The sequence below is a fragment of the Anoplopoma fimbria genome, chromosome 20 (assembly GCF_027596085.1).
Source record: "Anoplopoma fimbria isolate UVic2021 breed Golden Eagle Sablefish chromosome 20, Afim_UVic_2022, whole genome shotgun sequence".
Lineage (NCBI taxonomy): Eukaryota > Metazoa > Chordata > Actinopteri > Perciformes > Anoplopomatidae > Anoplopoma > Anoplopoma fimbria.
The window spans coordinates 16157353-16182937 of record NC_072468.1 but is presented as its reverse complement, the minus strand read 5'-3'; the positions used below and the strand labels follow the sequence as shown (position 1 = coordinate 16182937).

The following is a 25585-nucleotide window of genomic DNA, read 5'->3' as shown; positions in this document are numbered from 1 at the left end:
CTCCACACGTTCTCATGATCTTGTGTTTTTTAGCTTAGATTCTAAGCCATCTCTCTCCCCACTCAGCCTTCATGTATTCCCTCCTTCCCCTCTCTCATTTATTTCTATTGGAGAGCATCGATTGGCTCGTTTAAACCCCTCAGTCTGGACTAATATTTCACTCCATGCAGCCCCGTTCAACTCGTCTGTCCTTCCCTCTATGCTTTGCTCTCCTCCTTCCATCATTAGTCCTGCCCTCCCACCATTCAAATACATAACAGTATGAATCCAACCTGATGGTTGGAGATCCTGATTGAAACAAGCCCTCACTATTGCACACATACCATTTGGACAGCACAAACACGGATATTTTTGTGTACACATTTATATAATTATTGCCAACTTGAAAGGATCCTCTTTGATTAATTTCATAGCTCAAACGATATTTATGTGTAGGGTTATCAGAAAACACATTGATAATCTTTTTTCAGAAGTTGTTGGGATTACACTGCTACACAGCCTCCAATGAAACAAGCTGTTTGGGGGCATTAACAATAAAACTATTTACGAGGCACTACACTGATTGTCTGGTAAAATTGCTGCCATCATCCTATCCCTTGACAGAAACAATTGCTGTAGAACCGGAGACAATACCGGATCTAAAGCTACACAGAGCTGATTCACAATTAAGACACTGAATATCACTATTTGTTCCCAGTGAGACATCACACCCAATGACAGCTCAGTGTTACTGCATCACATTCAGACACTGCTGAGACAGTGTGTAGTATCACTAGGATTTTGCAGCACAAAGCTATCTTCTCTGAATGAATGCACCAATACAATTTTTTTCTTCCATTATACCCCCTTTTTATTTTGATCCTCATCCTCATTATCATTAGCTGCTTTACATTTTTTTTATATTCTTTTGTATACATCACATCCGTGCTTACTATCACTACCAAAATGGTCTATTGTTTATCTTTACATATCTCTATATGCACTCTAGATGCTATTTGCCTCTGGTTAGATGCTATTTGCATGCAGTGATGATAAAGTTGAATCAAATATACCACTCAGACTTACACAGCCTGAAAATAACAACAACCTGGGGCTGATTTCATGAAGCGTTTCTACACATGCACACACACACACACAGCTTCCTGCCCTAAGGTGAGGATATGTTTCCATCTGCTGATCCTTTGGAGCATTGCAATGGGCTCTTTGGCTTTCTGGAGGCCAGACTGGACCCAAATGCCAACCCGAGGAGAGGAGCTCCTGCTGTAAAAACTTGCACCTCATACTCACTCAAACTGTCAGACTAGAAACTCTTTTTCATGTCATTGTTTCAGCATTAATATAATTCAAAACTTTGTCTTGGACAAATAAATAAAGACAGTATAACAGACATTGATAAAAAGAAAATATCAGAAACTCAACACTCCAATTAAACATTGCTACTCACTTTTTAATATTTTTTTTTAACTTTCTAAATATAATTCGTAAAAAAAACAGCATATTCCTTTGCAGTTTAATTAAAACATATAGAAATACAATTGTAGATGATTTACAAAATATATACATTAAAATTATACAAATACATACACACAGACATATATACATCTTTATAATAAAACATCTATGTTTGCATACAGTGGGGTTCAGAAGTCGGAGTCCAGTACCAAGAACTTTACATTTGAAAGATAAAAGTATTTGTATTCAAATACATAAGAGCTGGTTTGAATCAAATTAATGTAATCTTTAAAGAAATGCAAAACTAAAAATTATTGTTTTTCTATATGTGTAATTCCTATTGCAGTGAAACTTGATAAAGGTCTTTCTGTCTACTTGTTTTTAAGTCTGAGTCTATTGTCTTTATTAAGGCGCAAACAATAGTATGAATCACCGCTGAAGACAGTAACAAAGTCAATTAAAACTTAACTTTAGGGCTGCAGTAGGAGAGATAACTACACACGGACACACATTACTTCAAGCTTAAAACCTTCCTTTTCCATCAAAACAATGGGTTTTACAATCAAATGCTACATAAAAAAGTTTTAAGTATCGGAGTGCTGACTTTCACAGCTTTCCCTCTTTAGTTACCTGACCTCAAACACAATAAACATATCTGAGACAAATTGTTACATCAAGCTATCACAGTGCATCTCTGATGAAATATTAAAGGGCGCTAGAAAAAAAATCGATTCTGAAATACTACAAAAAAAGATAAATGAATAAAAATGTCACTTCTTTCATAAAAAGAACAACACTGCAATATTAAGATAAATGCGTTTGACTTTACATTTCTGTTAGTTAGGAGTTTTTGGAACTGGACTCAGGCTTTTGGACCCCACTTTAACATCTGCGTGATCATGTATTTGTATATACCCGATGTATATATTGCACCATTCATCTACACATAACAAAATCAAAAACAGACTACACACTCTCAGACAACAACACATTCCTCACCTAACAGTCCTCAGAAACTGGCCATGCAAGAGAACCTAAAAGCCTGTTTGTATCGAGACTTAAAAAAAACAACCAAAACAATATTCAGGACAGATGATACTCTCCAGGATTTGCTTGCATGGCCGGCTACTTATGAACTTTTTTGCCGGAAGTGAAGATAAAAGTAGAAATACTCAAAAATACACGAGCAATAACAGAAATATTGTACTTCTTAAAAGGTCCTGACATCAGTTATTCTATATAAAAACCCAAAATAACAGAGACATTATGGGATTGACCAACAGGGCGCTCTGGCATGATATGCTATTGGTAACCATGGCAACAGCACACGGATGGATGAGTGGCTGAGGGATTACAGTAAGTTTAAATTTTACTCAGAAAGGGGCCTGATCGAAGGCTTTAGGACCGAAAGCCTCAAATGTTGGACAGCGAATGTTTGGTAAGTCACTGATCAGAGTAAAAGCTTGCATTGATGTTCTTCTTATGTACAGTGAAAGCTGTGCTGAGCAAGGACGAGTTCACTCGTGACATCTATCTAGGGGGAGTGCAATTTTCACAACTCAAGATTCCTGCTGAGAGCATCCCATTGTGTCCGCTCGCTGTTCTAAAAGCAGCCGCTTGTGTTTCAATGCAGCACTAAATAGGGAACAGAAACAAAACGAAGCACTACATGACCGAGAACTTAAATTGTAAATTAACTTAATCACAATTACAAACACTGCTACAATGGTGGGTCGTATTAGGTTGATTGCCTTTTAGCAGCACATGTCAGCCACTTAAGTTCTCATGGCAAAATTAGACAACAGCAGTCTAAAGAGGCCAAGTCAGCTGGGTCCCAACTGCACTTGGAATAGTCAGAAAAATGCAAAAATAGTTTCATATACCAAGTAGAACAGAGGGAAAATAATGGCAGGATATGCCAAACACTGCAATGACAAAATAAAAACTGACATTACAACTTGATACCAACCCACGGGTACAAAACTGTACACAGGAAAAACAAAAGTAACTGTTTTGCAAACTAATACAACCAAGATTTGTAGCAGTGTTTTACATAGTGACTTACTGACTTCAAACTAATTCCTTTTTCATGTAGAGTTCACATGATTCTGTTCACCCGTTGGATCTCTCTGCAGCTCCCTCTGTGTCCTGTGACCCCGCTCATCCTTCAGGCTTTGCCCTTGCCATCTTCCTCGCTTTTATTCCGTCTCTTTCCATCAGTCTTCCTCAGCAGCCTTTAACCATGTTCATCAGAAGATACACTTCCGGCTGCTGCCTACGCATAGTTAGATTGTCTTTTTTTCCCCGTCACATCCACCGTTCCGATCTGCCCTTGCCTTGTGCTTTCCCCCCCTCCTCAAATATATCCCCCACTTTATAATGCACTCCGCACCATTCTATGCCTCTTCTTGCTTGATCTCCACTGCTCCTCCATTTCTACTGCTGCCGTATCCCACGGGGACATTTGCTCCATTGTTCCTGTTTCCCTCCCCTGACTCAAAGCTCTTCTCTTCCAGCGGCTTGCCGATCCAGGCGCCGTAGCCGTGGCCGCTGAGAGCTCGGAAGAAATTCTGCTTGGCTAGCTGGAAGGACATGGCCGACAACTTGGCCTGGGAGTAGGAGGGCAGTGTGAGGAGGTCAGTGCGGCCGCTCCGCTGGCAGACAGTGCGGAACAGACAGAACAGGTTGGACTTGGACACTCTGGACACACTCAGCTTGTTCCTAGAGGAAAGACATGACAAGAGGGCTGTTTAGTAGGAGTGTTCATAGAACAAGGCATGACAACGTTTTCTCTGATCATGCAGTGTTTCCTATTTAGCTTACTTAACCACCTGCTGCTCACTGTTGTAGGCAATTTAATTAAAATTTAATGAAGCTTGTGGTTACTTGACAGTTTTTCCTCAGCACTTTAGTTTATTCAAAAGAATGCTGCCAATGGTTCTCTCACCTTGTGTATGTGTTGTAAAGTGTTTATGCATAGTTTACCACTTCTTACTTCTTAGGAATGCATAAATAATGCAAATTTAATTTTAAAAACTGATTGTGATTTCTTCAAAATAAATCTTCTGGACTCCCAAGAATGTCTCTTCATAATGCTATGGTGTTTGATCTATGTCACGATGATTAATAACAATAACAAAATCACATTTCTGGAAAGCGTTTAAGATCGTAAATCAATCTTTGCCATCAGGAGAGACAATATTCGGTTTAGTTACATACCCATCCAGTTTGCCCTTGGTCCCGTCCAGCACCTCTACACTGTGCTGGTCTGGAAAGCTCCAGTTCACACTGGACTCCTTGGTTTTGCCCGTGTGCCGTGTGGAGTCGTACACACTCACCCTGCCCACCTACAGTCCAACCAGGTGGTGAGGGAGAAGGGATGGGAAGAGAGAGAGCATACGTTGGTCAGTCTCATTTAGCCCTTTCAGTGTGAGTCAGCATATCCAAACAGAGCGTGTAAAATTAGATGTGTATTGCATGTGTCAGTGTGTCGGCTGCGTCCATTAAAAAACAGTGTATCCAACCAAATCTTTTTGTTAAAAAAACAGGTAAAACAAGGGACGAGCTGAATTGTGCTTTAATGCCAGCAACTTCATTTCTCAGGCATTTTGCCAAACGATACGAGAGTGACCTACCTGTTTTTTGTTAATTGATGGATGAGCCAAATTTTAAAAAAGATGACCAATGAAGTAACAGTTGAGCAGGCACAAATAGGTCTGTTGGCAGCTCAATAAATACTTTTTTTGAGAATGACCTCAATACTCCTGATTAATTTTCACATTTGACATTGCCAAAAACGTGTTCGGTTACCTCTGGGTGATTTAGCATGAAGGGAGGAGGGAGACCTTGGGTGAATGCTTCACCGTCTCTGGCCAGCCGACAGCAGACAGCACGTGTGAGGTGACCGTGGCTGTACAGATAGCCTGACAGACGAGAACAACAAAGACACGTAGAACAGAAATATGAGACAAGAAGCAATGTAAGAACCAATTTCACTGACGTTAACTCTCATGAATATATTTAAAAACAACAGTATGTTTTACCAAGCGTTATTGACTTCAGGTAGATTGGATGCAGGAAATGGGTGAGCAGTGCTCCCTGCAGACCCAACACGTTCCAGCGCAGGATCTTATCGCTGCAACTCATGGTTCGAAGCCTCTCACCGTGCTGGATGCCGTCCCACGTGGGCACAATGGCACTTGACTCCACCGGGATGGTGCCCTCGCCTGGCACAAGCAACAACACACAGACAGACAAAGGTCACAGGTCTTGACTACAGACTTACAGAATTGGCTTCCATGCATTCAACATATATATTCATTTGTAAAGACAGATGTGTGTCCATTTCATCTCTCACCGTTCTCCACTTTGGTGCGGAGCTTTCCCTGCTTAGCATTCTCAAACAGAGGCTGATGGCCCTCGACTTCATCCCCTGCCTCACTGCATGACTTGTCGAACAGGGCGCCATCCCCACAAGGTGCCGTGCTTTGGAGAGAAGAGAAAGACAATACACAAGGTATTAATATGACGCAAAGTCTAAAAGAGGAGGGAGAACACATTGATGCATCTCAGTGGAGGACATGACAGGACTGACAGGAGAGCATGGGGGGGCGAGGGCGAGTTCAACAAGGAGAAAGAGAACATCCCACCTGATGTAGAGGTGAAAAGTGATGTCAGATTTGATTCGCAGTTTGTTATCCTCTGCTGGCTCAAATATACTGTCGTCTGTGCCCTCATAGTGCTTGAGCAGCTCAATGTACAGAAACCTGAGAAGAAAGGAACCAGGGAGTTAAACTAATAATAATCAGCAGATCTCCCTTTACACAATAGGGAGAGAAATATTGATAAAAAGCTAGATCTGTTTATACCGAACAAATCCCCTTCTGGAGATGATTTCAGCGTGGCAATCATTAACCGTGTCCCCTTTAAGGCTCAGCTCCTCCCCTTTGACACAGCGATTTCCTGACGAAAAAAAGAAAAAGAAAAAAAAGAGACACATTCAATGTCAAAGTTCACAACAATGCAACACCTCTCGGTTCTGCAGTGACCCATTTCTGTTTTAGCTTTGCAAGTGCATGCCTCTGATTACAGAAATCGGTAAAAACATACTCAAATCATGGAAAAATGCAGTGAAAACGTAATTTGTATGTAGCAACACAATTGCTTATACACCATGTTATTTCCAACTCCCTATGCTTATATGCTAAGATAATATATGTACCAGTTCCCAGGCTGACAACAGTCCCCAGGCCCTCCCCCTCCTCATGACGACGGTGGCCAGAATCTTGCGTCCCAGAAGGCTGTGCTGGATACGTGTGGTCAGGGCGTTGAAACGCTGGTGACTCAACATTGCTATCTGGTCATGCAAAGTGCTGCCACTCACTGGAAGCTAGAGAAAGGGATGTATACAGGACAGGACAGGCAAAATAGAAAGGAAACAAGGATTATTTAATATTCTGTAGGTATGAAATATATTTGACTGTGCAATCAAGTGAAAAATCTGAAAACTAACAATGTTAATCATTAAAGCTTTTTAAAACATATCTAAGGCTGCCTGAGTATGTGGAAGAAAAAAAAAACATGTGCAGCCAGAGAATGTGTAATGTTTGTATGATACAAATTCACCACTTCCTATTGCTGCTACAGAATTTAGGACTTCCAGTGAGGAAAACAGATTTGCTTACTGTGAAACTACAAATGTGTGGAGTTATTGGCTCTGCATGTAGTTTACTCAAAGTGTGCATATGTGTTATTTTGTCAGTGATTTGATCAAATCAGGGGGTTAGAATAACATGCAGGTTGACTATAATTCCATTATGCCCTGCCTTATCCCCATGTTGAGCCAGAGAAGGATCATGTTTCATGACAGAGAATGAGAACCACTGAATAGTCCGTACCTCAGCTGGGATAAGCTCCCCAGTGCGGGCTGCTCTCTCAGCCTCTCCAATCAGAACACGTAGAGCAGCATCTGCTGCTTCCTGTTTTCCCTGCTTCTTGTTGGACGCACACACTGGAGGGAACCAGCGTCCGCCCAGCTTGGCCTGGTAGGTGAACCTGAGCAGCAGCAAAGAGAAAGGTGATCAGATAATTAGGGTTTTCTCACTCACTTTAAGAACAAAGTAACACAGATAAAGTAACACAGATATCCATTCAAGCATTTTTCTTAACATCTTAAAGATCCAGAGAAAGGTCTTAATTAATGTTCCAAAACATTAAACCAATATACTTTTTTTTCCTAAGGTAAACAAAGAACATATTTTCTGAGTACATGGTAACCAGGACAGTAAGAGTTCATGTTAATTGTGTGGGTTTTTTGTACATTCATTCAGTTCACACATACTTAGGCTCATGTGGTGGTCCAGACTGGCCCACTAGTCTGATCTCGGCAGCGAAGCCCCGGGCTCTAGCGTACTCCAGAAGACCCGACACTGCGTTGTTGTTCAAGTGGTTAATGAGATCTCCAACCCCTGCCTCGTGTGCTGCTCGCAACTCATCTGCAGTCAGAGGTGGCAAAGAGGGACATGTAGTCCCAGAACCACTGCCATCACTATCACTGGAAGAGCCTAGAGGCAACTGAGGCTGGAAGAGAGAGACGGGAGTGGGAGTGGAGAAAAAGAGTGATGGGAACAGTATTGAACAAACAGAGCAGAACCGAGTGACAGAGGCGACAAAATCATTTATTTCAGCCTGAGTGATCTGGTGTTTTTCCAGTCATTCCATTCATTTGGGGGATATGCAAAGCCCTTATCTTTCGCCCCAAATTAACCACCAAAGTTATTTCTTGCTTCTCACTCCTCACCTTGTTGAGCTGCAGTCTCCCGTCAGCCATTAATTCTTTGACGGCCTCCTCTGCTGCCAGCTGACGGGCTGCCTTCTTGCTTGGAGCCGAGGCCTCTGCAAACAAGCTCTCTCCAACCTTCACCCTGTACATGAACCTGAACACACAACAGAGACGGTTAAGAGTGGTGGAAAGAGAGAAAGGGAGAGAGATTCTTTTTTTGGCTTTTCCTCTGAGATCATAGATTATATCACATGTGGCTGACTTTTCACCTTAGATAAATGAGAAGAAGCAACGGAGTAGAGCCTATGGCGTAACAGTGACCAAGACAGATGAATGCAGCATTTTTTAGAAAGCGACTCGAGGAGCACAAAAGTTTTTATTGCATCTACCAGCCGGCTGCCTGGAGGATATTAAACAGAAAGGTCGGTAAAGAGTGACTCGACAGAGATGGTATTGTGTCTTTGTCAGCCGACTACAGTACTGAGAACAGATTGAACAGAAATAGACGATCAAGGGCTTTCCTAAGGGGCATATTGCAGTCTGGGGGAACAGAACATCCAAAGGGACAGATTCAGAAGGGGTTGGGGGGTGAGGGCAGTACCTTGGGTCGTGTGGTGGGCCCGCCTGCCCGGTGATGATGAATTCGATGGGGTTCCCGCTGCGCTGGCTGTACTCCATCAGGACGGACACCGGATTCTTCCCACCAGGCAGGGAGCGAGACAGCGGCTGGCGAGGTCCCTCCACTGTCCCCATTCCTTCCACACTACTAGTCCCAAAAATTCCCCCTGCGCCTTCAGCTTGCCCCTATTGGCCAGTGAAGGAGAAAAAAATATTTGAATTATGGCTGTACTTTTTGGTGGTTGCGGTTAAACAAAAAGCTATTTATGTATTCAAACATTTTACCAGGGCTGCAAAATAATCACAAACAAAAAAAGATGGTCTCTACAGCTTTCGTAAACTTGCCTGATGTTTAATGACTTCTCTGTTTAAAGTTTCTGCTCTGATGCATTCAAATAAAGGGCTCTCTACTCAGATGTTACGTGCCTGACCAATCTCAGGTGTTTAAAGCAAGATTTGTCTGTTTTTAGGTGGATGATGGGGGCTTATTTGAGCACATTCAAACTAAACTTACACTTGTGTCTGGGAGGATATCCACCGCTTGTTCCGCACTGACAGTATTTCCCTCGTCTGCCGTACTCGGCCCTGCCTGAATCTCTCCAATGAGAATGCGCAGGGTGGCCGCAGCGGCGTCCTTTTTTGCGACCTTCTTACTGGAGGCTTCTGCGATAGGAAACAGCCTTCCGTTGAGCATCACCTGCATACGAAATCTGACGGAGGGAGAGAAAATACATACAGATGAGCTACAATGAACTGCCAATACATGATTAATTGAGCAGCTACAACTTTCAAAGACTACTGTGGTGCAAGTAACAATGTTATTTTCATTCATTAATTGGCAGCATCATATGTCTTCATTATGGCAGATTTATTTCTCAGACTTTTGAATCGATAGCTTTGTCACCAGGTTACAAACGTGAATGGAAAATCAAAAAATGAAGCATACACATTGAGATAAAACCGTTCAACACCTCAAAATGTGTTAAGTTGATACATTTAGGGATGCACTGATATAACTTTTTCTTTCCTGATACCTCAAATTAGAACATCTCCTGATTTGGATTACTGCTCTGATATCAATGCTGTTTTCCTGAAATTTTTCATGAAACTAATTGGTTCCATTTAATAAGAGATACCTGTTGCAATGGAAATGGAGTCTGTTGCCTTTCGTGACTTAATTAATGTAACTGATATAATGACATTGATAATACAATGTATTTAGTGTGGATTGACCTGATCTACTTTGTAAGGTCCGAATTGGCTCTGGTGCATCTCTCGCTAAATTTGAAAATGACAGCATAAATACACAGAGAAAGATAACAGATTAATCAACTTTACTCAACCAAAACTTTACAGTCACAAACAAAGGGACTAACCTTGGGTCGTGAGAGGGTCCTGACTGGTCGAGGAGCAGGAACTCACAGTTGTGGCCCAGATACTGGGCATACTCCATGAGGCCACTGACGGGGTTCTTCAGCCTCACCTCCTGTAATTTGGCCCACAGGTTCTGGGGAGGTGGAGCAGCCAGCGACACAGCTACAGTTCCCACAGAGTTGGCCTTCTCTGCTGCCAGTTTCCCAGCGTCCGTCTCTCTTCGAATGGCGTTGAGGAATTCTGGGATGTCGTCAGTGGCCCATTGGCCTTCGTTGGTCTCTTCCTCTTTACATGAGGTTCTGGAGGGAGGCTTGAATGAGGATTGGGACTTAAAAGAGGGAAAAAGCAGAGATAAGGGTTTAATAAAAATCAGGGTAGAAGTCCAACTTTGGTAACCTCAGCTGAAAATAACTTCTCCTCAAGCAGTGGTTGCATAAAGTAGCATTAAGGCTTAAAACAGTAATGAAGTGTATTTCCTTAAATGTATTCTATACCTAGAATCAGTGAAGAGAGTGTGCTGTATAATCCGTGGAAAATATTTTTGATTGCCTTGGAATTGTTGGCAGACAGTTCAATTTAACTATCGAGGTCAAATAGATCCCATTTTGTTATTTCCAGTTATGTTTTGGTACAAATTCAAATTTATGCGATTTCATTTTTATATTTTGCTTTTTCATCATATGGTATCATTCTATATTCATATGAACATAATCACATTAAATAAATACAAAATAAAAAAGCACAGAAAGTTTACTTACTGCCTCACTATGACTTTGCTCTGGCATCCAACCCTCTGGGAGTGGCAGCGGCTCGAGGCCTGGCATTGGTGGTAACAGTGGGGGGGTCAGAAAGACGGACTCTCCTCTCTTCTGCTCTCTACTGGGTTCCACCAACATCGGCTCCCCCTCAGCACGGCTGCTCTTTGAGGCTTTAAGGCTCCTTTCCATCCTCTCTCTGCGGTGGGTGGAGAGCTCCCAGGTGGGCGGGCTAGCTCCACTCCTCTTAACGACTTCACCTTGCTTCTCCAGCGAGTAGAGCGTGGGATTGACCTGCTTCGTACCCCTAAGACCCAGATTTTTGGAGATGACAAGAGCAGTTGCCTTCCCTGAAGCCATTAGGTACTGCAGAACTAGCTCCTTCTGTTCTGCCATTGCGGGAAGTGCTGGATCGGGTGAGCTGGTAGTGACGGGATGTTGTTTCTCCTGGTGCTGACCTTCTGCCGGTGACTGGGACTCTTCAGAGTGAGATGACTCTAAAGAGGAGCAGTACGAAGAACTGGATTCTGTGTCAGAGTCCTCTTCCTTGCTTCGTCCGCTGTTTTCTGCTGTTTCTGTTTTTAGATCAACCTTGGCCTCAGGTTCTGGAGGGTGTCCTGAGCTCACACACAGATGGGAAGGTGGACTTTGTGCTTTAGCTTCCTCACCTCTGAAAGGTTCTCTGCAAAGACTCCACTCTGGAGGGTGGAGTCCTTGTTTGGAGGCTTTATGTGAGCGCTCCAACAAGTAAAGAGCCTTGTTCACTATCTTTTTGGGCAGATGGAGTTTTTTGGCTAACAGTCTTGCAGCAATACACTCGCTTGGCTTCAAAGCAGCCAAAGCCCTGTGAACTTCGTCCTGGATGTCAGGAGTGAGAGTGATGTCAACTTTAGTTGTGCGTGAATTTACCGAGCTGCTGGAGGCAGAATGTCTGTCAAACCGTTCTCCTCCTCTGTTGGGCCTGTCACTATGAAGGGACAAAGTCTGAAAAGTATCACACACAGAGTCTGTTGGGACACGCCACTGTCTGTTGGAGTATGGGTTGTGGTTTGTACTATGATACTGGTTTTGATTCGGGTGCCGAGGACCTGAGGTGCCGCGCTGGGCTCCTGGGTGTACAGACGTCTGGTCCTGACTATACCCCCATCTACCCCTTGGGCTGTTGTTGGGGTGTGATGGGTATCTACTGTAGCCTGACTGTGGCTGGTATGAGGAACTAGGACGCCCGTCTGGTACCCCTCCTCCTCCCCCTCCACGTGGACTGGCTCTGTACTGTGACGCCTCAGAGCTGTGCCCTCTGAGGAACTCTGCCTGTTGGTACTGAAAGGAATTGGGGGCGGGATTGGGACCGTGATTCTGATTATATGAGCTGTAGAGAGCCTCTGGTTTTGAGTCCAGTTTACTGTGCTTTGGTACAGGTGAAGCGGAGGGGATGAGAGAAGGCGCTGGGGGTGGCTGTATGGGCACTACGGGACGGACAGGGCTGTTGTGGTAACTTGAATAGGGGTTCTGCTGAGGGCCAGCTCTAGGGTGGAGTGAGGGAGGGCCAGATCTGTGGTAGTTGTCGTTGGCCTGGGAGTCGGGTGGAGGATACCTGCGGTAGTGTTCTCTGAGAGGCCCTCCTCTACCTCTGCTCATAGCGCAGGGGTTGAGCTTGAAGGGGGCCGTGCAGCTTGATGTCTAACTTCCTTTATAAGTGTACGTCCTCTAGCAGAGACAGCGGAGCCTGATGGAAAGTCAGGGCAGGCCAACTGTAGCAGAGCACCTGAAAACACAAACAAAGGACAATGTTAGGAGAATATTAATAAGAAGAAATAAATGAACAAACCGAGTAACAGTCAGCAGCAGAATGGAGATCAAGAGAAAATGTTGTTCCAGCCAATAACAAGTTCAGGCACCTGCTGGCAAATCTCCAACCTGCTCAAGTGTTCTTGGATAACTCTGTGAATCTATACCAGCCTCAAAGATGAGATCCTAAATTATTGCCTCCTTGAAATGCAGAATAAAATATACAGTAGACAATGAAATAGCTGGGTATTATCGTTTAAAAAAAAAAAAAAAAAAAAAAGAAAGGACAAGCTCTAACCCACACCTACACTGTCAACGTTGCCTCGTCAGATTACACCCTAGCCTGTCTACAAGAATACTGCAGGGTGACATATTGTCTCTCCCAGTCACACTGAAACATAATCCCAGGGTAAAAGGATGGTGATTAATAATTCAGACCTTCTTGTGACTATTCTGTTTTATTTTTGGCCTTACAAATTATTGCTTTATCTGGATCCATAGCGGACAGGAAAAGTGAGACACCGATGCAGACATAAAGGACCGTTCCAAGGACAAAAGAACGTTAAGGGCTGCCTGTCCTCGGCTGTGAGACCATGCCTTTGCTAGCTGACGTCCTGACTATAAAAGAGAAGGTTTTTGCAGAGCTAGGTTTAGATCTTCCTCCGAAAACAAAAACACACATGAAAACATTAAATGAGTAGATTTTGAACTGCATAGTCCCAAATTCCAATTTCCCTCTTTGGTACAACAACCATTGATTCAGCCTCAAGTGTCATAACTGACAACACTCAATAATGACTACATCAGTGAGACCGACAACAGAGAGACACCCAATACTGAGTCAGGTTTCAAACCCCCCTGGCCCAGTCAGCATCACTGGTCTGTCACATTGAGCTGAGCAAGCCTGAACACCGCCACATTAACAGAGAACACCATAGTGTTGGTTCATCACGGTGATGGGGACAGACAGGGCCGGCGACCCGAACGGGGCTGGAGCTGACTCATCTTGACCCTGATGCAAGGCAACAGTTGACAGCCAAAATAACAACTCTAGTTTTTCCAGAATCCACTGTCAATTATGCTTCCTGCTGTTTTGAGCCTGAGGAAAAACAACCCATGGGGGCTAGACAACAGATGAATCAACTCATTTGCACACTTTCATGCTGTTATGTCAGCAAAATATCACTAATGCAGAGCCTGATGTCCAAAATGACCGCTTCCTCCATCACTGAGACCTCCGTGTCCGTGATCAACATTGCAGGGCAGAAGTGAAACTTTTTAGTGCTCCATAGTGGTTCCATATATCTTCACATGTGCATGCAACAAACCACATTCACTGGTACCACAAGGCCCAGTCGGTACACAAAGTATTGCCTATATCACCTTGAGTATCTCAAATGAAAGTGGGCCACGGGGAGGAAAAAAGTTTTAAGCCTCCAGATGATCAGATGACTCAAACCGAGAGCCAAGGAAAACAATAGCGACTCTCAGTACTTGTAGCAGCGAGTAAACACGTAAAGTGGGTATGGGAACCGGTTGTAGTTTAGAAAAGGATGTAATCATTGTTTTTAAAACGGCAAAAGAAAGAAAGTTTCCCCAACGCGCTGGGTCTTCCGCTCTGGATGCACGAGGTCCTTTTTCTGTAGCGTCCACTGTGAACACACCGGGGTGTCTCTCGCTTTTAAAGGCTGCATGCAATCCCTGAAAACACGTTGCTACCTATTGCACCACGAAAGTTAGGGGGGAACCCACCGCGAGAGTAAGAAAGGGAAAAGGAAACAGACACGAGTTAAGTTTCGATTTCATTTCTGACGACAAGTTAGGTTTCCATTGTTGATCACGTGACCCGCGGAGGCACAAACAGGGGCAGACAAGAATAATGCCCAGACATGAGGAGGGACACAGGCTTCTGCTCGGTATAACAACTCTGTGGTGGTCGAGTCGAGGTCATCCTGTGGTCCACCTCAACAAGAAGTGAGTCTGTGTTACTGTGGAGCCACAAGGACATGCTCTCTTATAGCATGCTGCATACAGCACACTGTGGCTGAGAGGACACACACACACACACATCACACACACATCACATCACATGCTGAGATCAGATTCTCACATTAAAAAAAACGGAGGAGACAGAATGATGGAGACAGTAATGTAATACATTTTGGGGAGATTCAAATATCGCAGTGAAAACGTTGAGATCTTGTTACTGAATCGTGATAGGATGGACAAAGACAAGGTATGAGTACTATAAGCTGAAGGTCACTATTAAAAACAAGTGTAGCTCAGACACATGTGCCTAAAAGAACAATGTAGCCCATTTTCACACGTGGAAATAGCAACACTTTAAAAAAATAAATAAAAGAAGAAAAACAGTCAACACACTCAATAAAATGAAGCTTAACCTAAAAGGCAGTGTAGAAGGGACTTCATCAAAGCTTACCTTCACCATCAGTGTGAGGGATTTCCTACCATTTATGATTATTAGCATGTTAATAATGCATGAGTTCATTTAATTAAATCAAACATATGTGGTCCATTTCCACTACAAATGTACCAACTACCATACTGGATACATGGCATTACAGGGAATATTACAAAAACTATTTAGGATATATAAAAACAGTATACACACGAGCAGAGCTCTGCGAGAATATCAATCACAACAGAGACAGAAAACACGTGACAACTTATTATGAAGGGGAGTCACTTAATGGGGATTGAGCCCATGTCCACCTGATGAAAGTATCATATTATTTATCTATTCGCAGTATTACAAACTACATTCCCGAATAAAAAATAAAATAAAAAGATATTTCCCAGTTGTTTTCCATCTAAAAACAACTTGACACCAGGCTGCTATCTTAAACTCTGGGCTCAGTCGTTTTCACTCAAATATAAAAGCTTCAATCCACCTGCTCCACGTTACCATTCCTCGTCTATTCACTTGACACTCTGACTACAGAGATTGTTACCCTGTGTTACCTGTGTCACAGTGCGAGACTCACACAGGAGGAGCTACCGTCTTCACCAAGGGCAGTGGATGAACCTCCACAGCCCACGCTGTCTTTAGGAGGAGCACTGCGCGTTAACTTGAGCAGCTACAGGTCGGACTTGTTGCTTACATTTAAAAACAAACACGACACGTGTGTTCCGACATTCGAATCTCGGAACGTGTTCCGTTAACACCATAGCAACGGAGTTAGCAACGGCCAGCCGAACGCCGATCCTCCTCCGGCTAACGTTAGCTAGCCTGCTAGCTTACGACTAGTAGCAGTGCACCGCATTGGCACTGCACCATTTCTAACTATCGCCCGCCGCACAGCCAATCCGTTGCCTGCTGACGGAAAACCCACACAAACCACACTTCACCCAAAGCGATGCAAACCAACCTCGGTGTGTCTAAATGTTTACCTGAACCCGCAGTGTTTCGCCTCAGGGTGCTCTGGTTGGTGTGTAGTGTTTTAATGCAGTGATACGTTGATACCATGGACAAACAATCAAAGAACTGGTGCGCGAAAAAGTGATGATTATTGATTGCGACCGTAGCAGAGCGTCGCGTCGCCTGCTGATGACGCAGCCACATGGGCAAGGTTCGATTTAGTTCTTTTCCAGATGCGTCCTTGGCATGCTTTTTACTGGAACATTTAGAGTTTAATACTTTTACAGAAAAACATGCACTCAAGTTGCAACTTGAGTCAAAATGTGTTGCAACCAAAATTACTCAATTGCTCAAGCAAGGTTCCCTCCTCTGTATAGCCTGACTTGTTCAGCGCATGGTTGAAGTTTGCCTTTATTTCTTTAGGTTTTAGGCCATTGATTCTCTGCGTCGGGTCAGAGGCCCCCAGGCATCTGTGCCACTCTGCCCCAGGGTCCGTGAAAAGTTTTCAGATTTAGTCTTATACATTACTCTTGTGTAACAATATAACATTACCAAGAAGTATATATAAAATATATTATTCCCAATTATTCATAATCATTCCAAAGGACATACATAAGGGGGCCCCATGTATTCCCTATCTTGTAGCCAAAGGGGTCCTTGGCTGAAAAACAATTGAGAACCTCTGGTTTAGGTAACAAACCTACTTGGTTAGGTTTAGGAAAAGATCATGGTTTGGGTTTAAATAACTTGATCCCAATTAGCTCATGTGGGCGACGATAACATCACGATAAAGGCTCCAGTTTTTAGAGCCAAGGCACCAGTTGCTCTCCACCAACTGCAAGAATCAGGGCATGATGGAAAACGCTTTGCAGAAACCTGATTAAAGAGCTGAATGGCCCTTACATTTGTGGGAAGCCATATGTATCAAAGGGGAGGAAGAATATGTTTACGGCAGATTCTATCAGCCCAGAATAAAACCAGAGAGTGAGACAGCGTCTATTCAGTAACAAATCCACTGGGTGTCACCATTACTCTGTGAATGTACTAATGTCAGATCAGTTACAGCAAAAAGCAAAGCAGCTTTCAAATATTGCTGGCTGGTGAAGATTAAAAAATTACTGTCATATAGTAACCTCAAATTGTTGTTTGACTGATTAAAAAATTTGTGATATTTCCTTCCCATGTGTTTACACAGACGGTAATATTTTGCTCCATTCATTTTTCTCTCAAACTCACACCTGGATTATTGCTGCAATATAATCCCATGAATTGGATCCATAGTCTCTTAAAAATGCAATGTCCTCCTTTAGATACTTAACACCATCAGGGGGATAAAACAGCGAGTGAGTCCAAAATAACAGAGGATGACTGATGTGATGACAGTTAGGCACATATCAGAAAGTCTGCAAGAATTAATGAGCAGGGAAGCATCAAGGTTGAATTTGAGTTTCTGATCAAGGTGCGCCCAGATCACAGTATCTGACTGACTCCGACATACAATATCTCCCTCTTCAGAGGACTGTTCGTTTCTCTGCATCCCTCACACACTATCTGCCTCTCTTGCTCTCTCTCCCCCTCCCCTTCCCTTCTCTGCCCGTATCGCACTCTCTCCATTTGTTTTCTACAATCCCTCTCCAGACCCCGCTCTCTATCTCACTCTCCCCTTTCCCCCTCCTCCCTCGTCTCCTCTCTCTCTATTTCTCCCTCTTCCACTCTTTCTCTGTTTATCCCGAGGAATGCAGTATGAGGCAGGCTGTGGCTCTCTGGCTGTTGACACTCGCTGCTCTGCTCAGGGGTAAGTGACTTTCATTGGTGCTGTGAGTGAGACTGTGCTCGAACAAGTGTGTGTTCTCTGCATGTGCTCTGTTTACTGTATGTGCTCTTGCATGTCCTGTGCAAAGCAAGCACTCTGTCCCTAACAACTGTGCACTCGGCAGCTCATGCTTCAACACCAAGAGAGAGTCTCTTGGTGTGTAGGCAGACAGAAACAAAATTGATTTGTTTTTTTGTTATCAGCAAGCAGCAGTTTGAAATGCAATCATCTTTACTGCAAATTGAAGAGCTGAGCTGTGCATGTTTTTTGTTATGGGTAAGACAATACATGCATGGATGGGTTGATAGATAGATAGATAGATAGATAGATAGATAGATAGATAGATAGATAGATAGATAGATAGATAGATAGATAGATAGATAGATAGATAGATAGACGGATAGACAGGCTGAGAGAAATAGAGAGGGGGGATTATGAGGTAGCTATCGATAATATACTATGGCTTGACAGTAGGGACTATAAATCTGAATTATAGGCATATCTGTGGAGTCATATTGATATTAATTAAGGTCGAGTAAATTAATATAGATTTGACACCATGCAGTAAGTGCATTCATCTAAGACCATTTAGCACTCCTACTGAAGTGGTATGTGCTATTTAGCTATATTAGTTTTTTTTATTCATCCAATTTCCCTCTTAAACACACCAATGACAGCTCCCTCCACATCAAAGTGATTGCCTGGTGGAGAATGAATCAAAAGTGAATTGAGGGCTTTGGTGGAGTTATAGGGCAAAGAAGGAGACACTTCTCTGCTCTCATCGTGCTGAGCGCTGTGTGTGTCTGTCTGGGGTGTTTCAGTGTTTAATGGCTTCACTATTTCCTGCATGAAATGAAAGTGACATTTTTATCGTGGCTGGAAAGACTGTGACTGTCTGCTGGCGATCAATCAGATACTTAATTGATTAGGAAGAACAGGATTATTTCTCTCTGGTCTCCTGCCTTCTGTCCTCTCTATTTCTCACACATTTTCAATTTTCACTGCGCTGTATATATCTCTTTGCTCCATCTTTAAAGCATGACCTTTTCCTTTACCCCTAACAGCCCACCCTCTGTTTTACCTCCACTGGAGCATGTCTACTCTCCTGCTGTTAGTTTGTTTCGTTCACCTGGCCTTCAATTTCTGCACCACTATTCCCAAAACTATCCATCAATCATTGTAAGAGTCATTTTTTCTCTTGCTCTTCTTTTTGTGATTCAACTCTCCCATTTTTTCCATCCCACATATTGAACTCCCTCCCTCACCCTTATTCAGTATCAGTGCAGGGTCCCCACCAGCGGTTTCTGCTCAGGGAGCTGCTGAGGGACTACAACCCCATGGAGAGGCCGGTGGCCAACGACTCCCAGAGTCTCACTGTTCAGTTCTCCTTTACTCTGATGCAGGTCATGGATGTGGTAGGCATGGCACACATGTATCATAAACATAAACATACACAAGAAATAAGGCAAGAAATAATACTGCGTATCTCCTCCTGATGTGATTTCCATGTAAAATTGCATTAAAAGTTCAAATCAAATCTCCCAAACTTGAGCGGAGGGATAATAACACAAAGATGGGATTTCATGCTTGAAAGACTGAAGATACCCACTTTATTTTTCAGATTATATTAGCTTTAGTTGAATTGAGGAATGCTTTTTTATACAGAATGAGGACTGTGGATTTTGTCTGCCATCATTATTATAATCACATTAAGGGATCTCTCTCTCAATTCAATTCAATTCAATTCAATTCAATTCAATTCAATTCAATTCAATTCAATTCAATTCAATTCAATTCAATTCAATTCAATTCAAATGACTATTATTGGCTTGAATGTCAAAGTCACTGTTGTGTTGTTTTTTTTGTTTTGCAAGGATGAAAAGAACCAGATCCTCACCACAAATGCCTGGCTGCAGATGGTGAGTTTTATGAATAACATTAACTGTGATATTGATCTGTGTTGTGAAAAGCCTTGTGTATGCCTCCAATCACTCGCATGGGCTTTTTGTGATTATCATGATAATTCACCAGGCTATTTGTCTCTGTCAAGTCAATCCTAATTATAGAGCACAAAATCAAAAAACTTTGGCTCATAGTGCTTTACAATCTGTGCACTGTGCGGCATCTTCTATCCTTCAACCGTGATTTAAATTGTAAGAAAAAACTCCCCCCAAAAAACCAAAAGTAAGAACAGGTAGAGCAACAGAGGAGGGATACTTCTAGAATGTGTTTTGTGTACTGAGTACACAGAAATTACAATATATAAAAAAAAGAATAATATGGAAAATCAGAATGTGTGTCCATGTGTTGTCCATGTACAGTATGTGCATGTCGTCATGTTTATTATGTTAATATATAAAACCAGTGTTGTGCTTGTGTCTCCCAGCAGTGGTACGACCACTACCTCCAGTGGAACCAGTCAGAGTATCCTGGAGTTAAGAACCTCCGGTTCACTCCTGACCAGGTCTGGACACCTGACATATTGCTTTACAACAGGTATGTGTGGAATATAAGCACACACACCCCCAGTGCTGCGGCTGAGCTCTAAACTATCTCACCCCTGTGTTGCTATCCTCCAGTGCTCATGATAAGTTTGATGCCACCTTTAAGACCAACGTGCTGGTTAACTCCAGTGGCTTCTGTGAGTATCTGCCTCCAGGTAAGTTCTTATTAATCAGCATCTTGTCCTCAAAACCAAACTATGTCTTCAGTCATTCTGCACACATACAGTATTACTCATGCTGCGGCAAATTAATCCTACAAATATTTTCTGCAATCTAATATTTTCTTCTTCACTAACTTCCAGATGGATGCGACAAACCACATGTTTTTTCAAGTTACATCTTAGGATGAATTAACTTGACTTTGATATCAACTTTCCTTTGACTTTAAACTATTTAACCTGCTTTTCAAGGAATATTTGTCAGCACATGTACCGTGGATGTGCGGTGGTTTCCGTTTGACATCCAGCGCTGTGAACTGAAGTTTGGCTCCTGGACGTTTGATGGCTGGCTGCTGGACCTCCAGATGAAGGAGGCAGATGTGTCCGGATACATGACCAACGGAGAGTGGGACCTAGTGGGTAAGACAGGCCGTTGAGGCCCTGGAAGACAAACAGTGTTGCTTAGTAACATAGCTTACACTACCGCCAGTGATTTAAGTAGAAGTTGCCTTATGAACATTTCATTCAATGAAAATACAATAAAATAATTCAGTAATATATAAACAACAGATTCTGCCACCCTGCAGATACCATTATTGTTTTTCATGAAACCAGATCTTTCCATCAACACTCTTCTTCAGATGACTTCAATAACATCTTTTTATGATGCTGGTCCTGCAGCAGATCTTTTGATATTCTTCTCATTTCACACCCTCGTTGGTGTTTTCTAATGCTGTCTTTGCTTCGCCTTTGTCTTTCCTCTGCCGCCTCAGAGGTCCCTGGAGGTCGTCACGAAGTTTTCTATGACTGCTGTCCAGAGCCCTACCCCGATGTCACCTTTGTGGTGACCTTACGAAGGAGGACCTTGTTTTACGCTCTCAACCTCCTCCTCCCCTGTGTGCTCCTCTCCTCCATGACTCTAGTGGTTTTCCTGCTCCCCGCCAACTCGGGGGAGAAGATAAGCCTGGGTGAGGAATAATAAGAGGGGGGTAGAGAGGAACTTGGGTGAAGGATGATGTTAGAATAAGAACGGTTGAGAATATATGAGATACATAAAACCACATGTGTGACTGCTGTAAGAGAAAATATATTTAGTGCTGCATACTCGTTACATTCTTTCATTGTGAAAGCGATGGATTATTTCACTCTTCTAGTGTTTCTCTCACAATCTCTCTGTCAACATTACTGGAAAACTTTCAATCAGCGAAGCAGAGCTTTTGTAGTGTGTCAGGAGGGTTGAGATGGAGGGAAGGAGAGACAGACTAAAGACGGAGACAAAGCCAGAGGGAATATAAGAAAGACTAAAATCGACTGAGTTTTCCTAGGGTTGTCAGACAGACCAATGATTGTGGAGAAGAGTAGTGCACCATACCAAATATACTATCCCACTAAGCTCACTTAGAAAGACTTACTTTCTTCTCGTGAGGATCCGCTCCTGTTATTTTTTTTCTCCCTGGTTTCTGCCTCCAGGCATCACGGTTCTGCTTTCTCTGACTGTCTTCATGCTGATGGTTGCAGAGATTATGCCCGCCACTTCAGATTCTGTGCCCCTGATAGGTCAGGTTCTTTCTGCATATGTACATGTGTGTATCTGTCTGTGTTTTCTTTTTTGGAGGGGGGGATTGCCATTGTTCATAGCACCCTAATGAGTGATATGTGCCTCCCTCCGGCCTGTCTCAGGTCAGTACTTTGTCAGCACCATGGTGATTGTCGGGATGTCGGTCGTGGCCACAGTCTTCGTCCTTCAGTTCCATCACCACAGCCCCAACAGTGGACACATGCCCCGTTGGGTGAGTGTAATATTTATAATACAATAATAAACCCTATCCATGGAGGACTTTTCTAAACAATATCAAAATTAATATAAAAAATGCAATGAAATGCAAAACAAACAACAACAAAAAAAACCTTTGATTGATGAAATAAGCAGAGGCCAAATCATTGAAGCTAAAAGTGTGATTTGAGAAGTTATTTAAAGGAGGGCACACATTCAGCTAAGCAGATCTTCTAAGGCAGATCGTTCCAGAGTCTTGGGGCCTTAATAGTAAAAGCTTGATCACCACTGGACTAATCTTTGTCTCTTGGATAGCCAAGAGTGCCAAAGTTTATGTGAAGGCCTGAAAATTCAGTAATTCAGGGAACCTGGTCGTGCAGTGCTTCAAGAGTTGACTGTAACATTTTTGAATCTCTTCTATAACGAACAGACAGCCAGCCTTGAAAAGCAAAAACAGATGTAATAGTATCCTATCTCTTAGTTCTGGTTAAAAGCCTGAGGCTGAGTTTTATAGCCTGTCTAAGTATATTTGATCAAGGCAGGTGAAACGCGCACTGCATGATAATGTTACTAAATAAAGTATTGTATGAGATATCAGTCAAATCTTAACATTATTCCTTAAAAGACTACACAGGCTTAGAAACTTGGGAATTATTATTTAAGCTGGTGTAAAATGTTATATCAAGATAAAAAAACTAGAGATTCAATGAGGCATGATAAGAATACTAGATATTGTTGAACCTGATCAGCAATATGTTGAAGGCCATTAAGACCATAAAGAAACATCTTCTTAGAGTTTTCTTCTTATCAGTGTTTATGTCCTTGTGTGTCAGGTGCACCTGGTTCTGCTGCAGTGGGTTCCTTGGTTCCTGCGGATGAAGCGTCCAGGAGAGGGAGCAGAGCCGCCTCTTTCCAGCTGCCAAGTAGACTCTCAGAGCAAAACGCTGTCCTCTCCTACCACCACCACTACCACCAACACCATCCCCACGCCAGTGCCCTCCAACCTCCCCCAGAGCCTCAACTCCCTGCAGGCCAGCCTGGCACAGCTCAACACCCACCGGCCCAACTCTCAGGCTGTCATCCTCCCTAATGCCATCCATAGAGATCCGAGCTCCAATCCACATTCACAGCCCAACGGCCATCTGCTTTACATGGGCTTCCAAACCTTCCAGTCCGCCGCGGAGCTGGAGCAAGTTCAGAGGAGCAGGGCCACCAGTCATGGGAGGTTCAGCAGTGGACTAGGTGGAGGAGAAGGAGAGGGAGGAGAGGCAGGAGGAGGAGGACAAACTGGAGATACACCTATCCATCACCACATGCAATCTTCCAAGTTTGGGACCCCCCCACAGGAAACTCCACTGTCCCCAGACCCGGATCCATTAACCGCATCCTCTGGACCCTGCGGCCTAGAGGCTGGGGTTGTAACAGGGAGATCGGCTGCTATACACACCCACAGCGGTGTGATCCGTTCTGTGGCCGTTGACAACCAGCTGCAGGCTCTTCTGATGGAGGTGCAGTTTTTAGTCGAACGCGTTAAGGAGCAGGACCGGCAGCTCAGTTTGGCAGAGCAGTGGCAGTTCGCTGCAGCCGTCATCGACCGCCTGTGCCTGATGGGATTCAGTGTTTTCAACATCATCTGCACCATCGCTATTCTCATGGCTGCACCCAACTTTGGGGAGGCTCTGTCAAAAGACTTTCTCTGACAGACTAAAAACAGAGAGATATGAGAGAGTGGGAGATGTGAAGGATTTGTTGGAAGCACAATGGCTGCTAATGACACTGGGACATACAGCAGCAGATATTTCCTATTGAGTAAGCTGGAGTGGACTGTGATGCTGAGATGTTATGATGCTATATTTTTGTGTGTGCCATTTTTCACGAGAGAAAGTATCTGATGATGCTCGAATTCACTGTTTACCCTGTCTTTGCAATGGTTTCTATGACAGTTTGATTGATGTGTTTTGTTTTCCCCCCTTCCCCCAAAACAGTGAAAGAATTGTCTCATGCATTGATTGTTTTGGTGAGTTTTATTTTCAACTGTTGGAAAGTCAACTGAAACCTTCCACAGAGCAGCAAATGTTTAATTGGAATATGGATAACCATTTGAGGATTTTTATCTTTAATTTTATATTATTTGACAGTGAAATAAGAAATGAAGAGTTTTGTGAATGAGGATGTTGAAGGAAATCACCCCAGAATTATTTGATAACTGGGAAGCATGACTTTACCAAAATTGTTATATAGTATCAGTACTGCCGTCTTTGGATGCTACAAGACGATGCTCTGTAGAGAAACTGGACTGTGACGTGCCGCATGTAAACCTGCATTTCTTGACAAAACAGACCAGAGTCTCTGTGTGCTGTTTTGTTACACGCTTCCCCAAATACTATTCTTATAGCGGTACATACATTTTGTTACCACTGGCAGTTTTTTTAACAGGATTTTATTTTGTGATTAATTATTTTAGAATTAAGGTTTCCTTTTCAATCGGATGCCCAAAGTCATTGTGATCAGTATTTATTCCAACACTCTTTATCACAATTATACAGCCTGAACATCATCCATGTAATGGGATGATGACATTGGTGATTCATTTTGCAGCTACTTTAACAATCACGTGAGTAGTTCTTTTAAAAAGCAGAACATGTACTTTCCCTAGAAAACTACCCAGTATACTGCCATAGAGGTGTTTTTTTACCTTCTTGTTTTTGTTTCACCTTTATTTAACCAGGATAGGTCCCATTGGGATTAAAAATCTCTTTTTCAAGGGACTCATTGCCAAGATATGCAGCAGCACAAGATAAAAACAAGTGATTGTAAACTGACACAAAAACAGAAGAACAGACAATACTATTACTTATAACGTCACAAGGAACAAAGTGCAATACAAGCCATGCATCCAAACATCCTTTTAAGCACCAACACCCAAACGATTCTGTCTCCATATCTTTTAAAATGGATTTGATATTCACTTTCTATAAAATTAAACAGTACAATGACATGATATCTCAGCTGGAGGGTTGTTTAAACCTCGCTCATCCACTCATTCACACTTTTGTGTATGCAGAAAAAATATAATCTCTATGACCCTGCCTGTACCCTGAATGTAAATTGTGCCACACATTTTGCAGGAGTGTTGGACACTTTGAATGCCATCGAGTTGTGACGGACCGAGCTGTAAACATTGTGAAA

At 42.9% G+C, this 25585-nt stretch overlaps 2 protein-coding genes across 4 annotated transcripts; one reads left to right on the top strand and one right to left on the bottom strand.

Annotated features, from left to right (window-relative positions):
• Positions 1-865: 865 nt before the first annotated feature.
• Positions 866-16296, bottom strand: adar (adenosine deaminase RNA specific). The gene is given in 17 exon segments (XM_054620896.1): positions 866-4173; positions 4672-4799; positions 5263-5375; positions 5496-5678; positions 5810-5937; positions 6102-6218; positions 6321-6414; positions 6674-6712; positions 6715-6841; positions 7350-7506; positions 7793-8031; positions 8252-8387; positions 8835-9037; positions 9366-9561; positions 10228-10553; positions 10984-12745; positions 16180-16296. Coding segments are annotated over 16 exon segments (4146 nt in total). The 5' UTR covers positions 12619-12745; positions 16180-16296; the 3' UTR covers positions 866-3848.
• LOC129108996 (neuronal acetylcholine receptor subunit alpha-7-like) lies at positions 14480-25585 on the top strand. Of its 3 annotated transcripts, none has more exons than XM_054620898.1 (11): positions 14480-14742; positions 17786-17942; positions 19236-19375; positions 19835-19879; positions 20350-20456; positions 20540-20619; positions 20875-21042; positions 21396-21590; positions 22093-22184; positions 22308-22412; positions 23230-25585. In XM_054620898.1, exons 2-11 carry the CDS (start codon positions 17891-17893, stop codon positions 24094-24096), a joined length of 1851 nt encoding a protein of 616 aa, XP_054476873.1. In that variant the 5' UTR covers positions 14480-14742; positions 17786-17890; the 3' UTR covers positions 24097-25585. The 3 variants fall into 3 exon arrangements, with proteins under 3 accessions (XP_054476873.1, XP_054476872.1, XP_054476874.1); XM_054620897.1 differs by having other exon boundaries at positions 20347-20456; XM_054620899.1 differs by lacking the exon at positions 22093-22184 and having other exon boundaries at positions 20347-20456; positions 22303-22412.

Excerpts from the sequence above, each read along its gene's own strand:
- LOC129108996 (XM_054620897.1), top strand. The coding sequence starts at position 17,891 with ATGAGGCAGGCTGTGGCTCTCTGGCTGTTGACACTCGCTGCTCTGCTC. Across the intron at positions 17,943-19,235 it reads ACTCGCTGCTCTGCTCAGGG|TATCAGTGCAGGGTCCCCAC; the intron begins GTAAGTGACTTT and ends ACCCTTATTCAG. Across the intron at positions 21,043-21,395 it reads CGGAGAGTGGGACCTAGTGG|AGGTCCCTGGAGGTCGTCAC; the intron begins GTAAGACAGGCC and ends CTGCCGCCTCAG.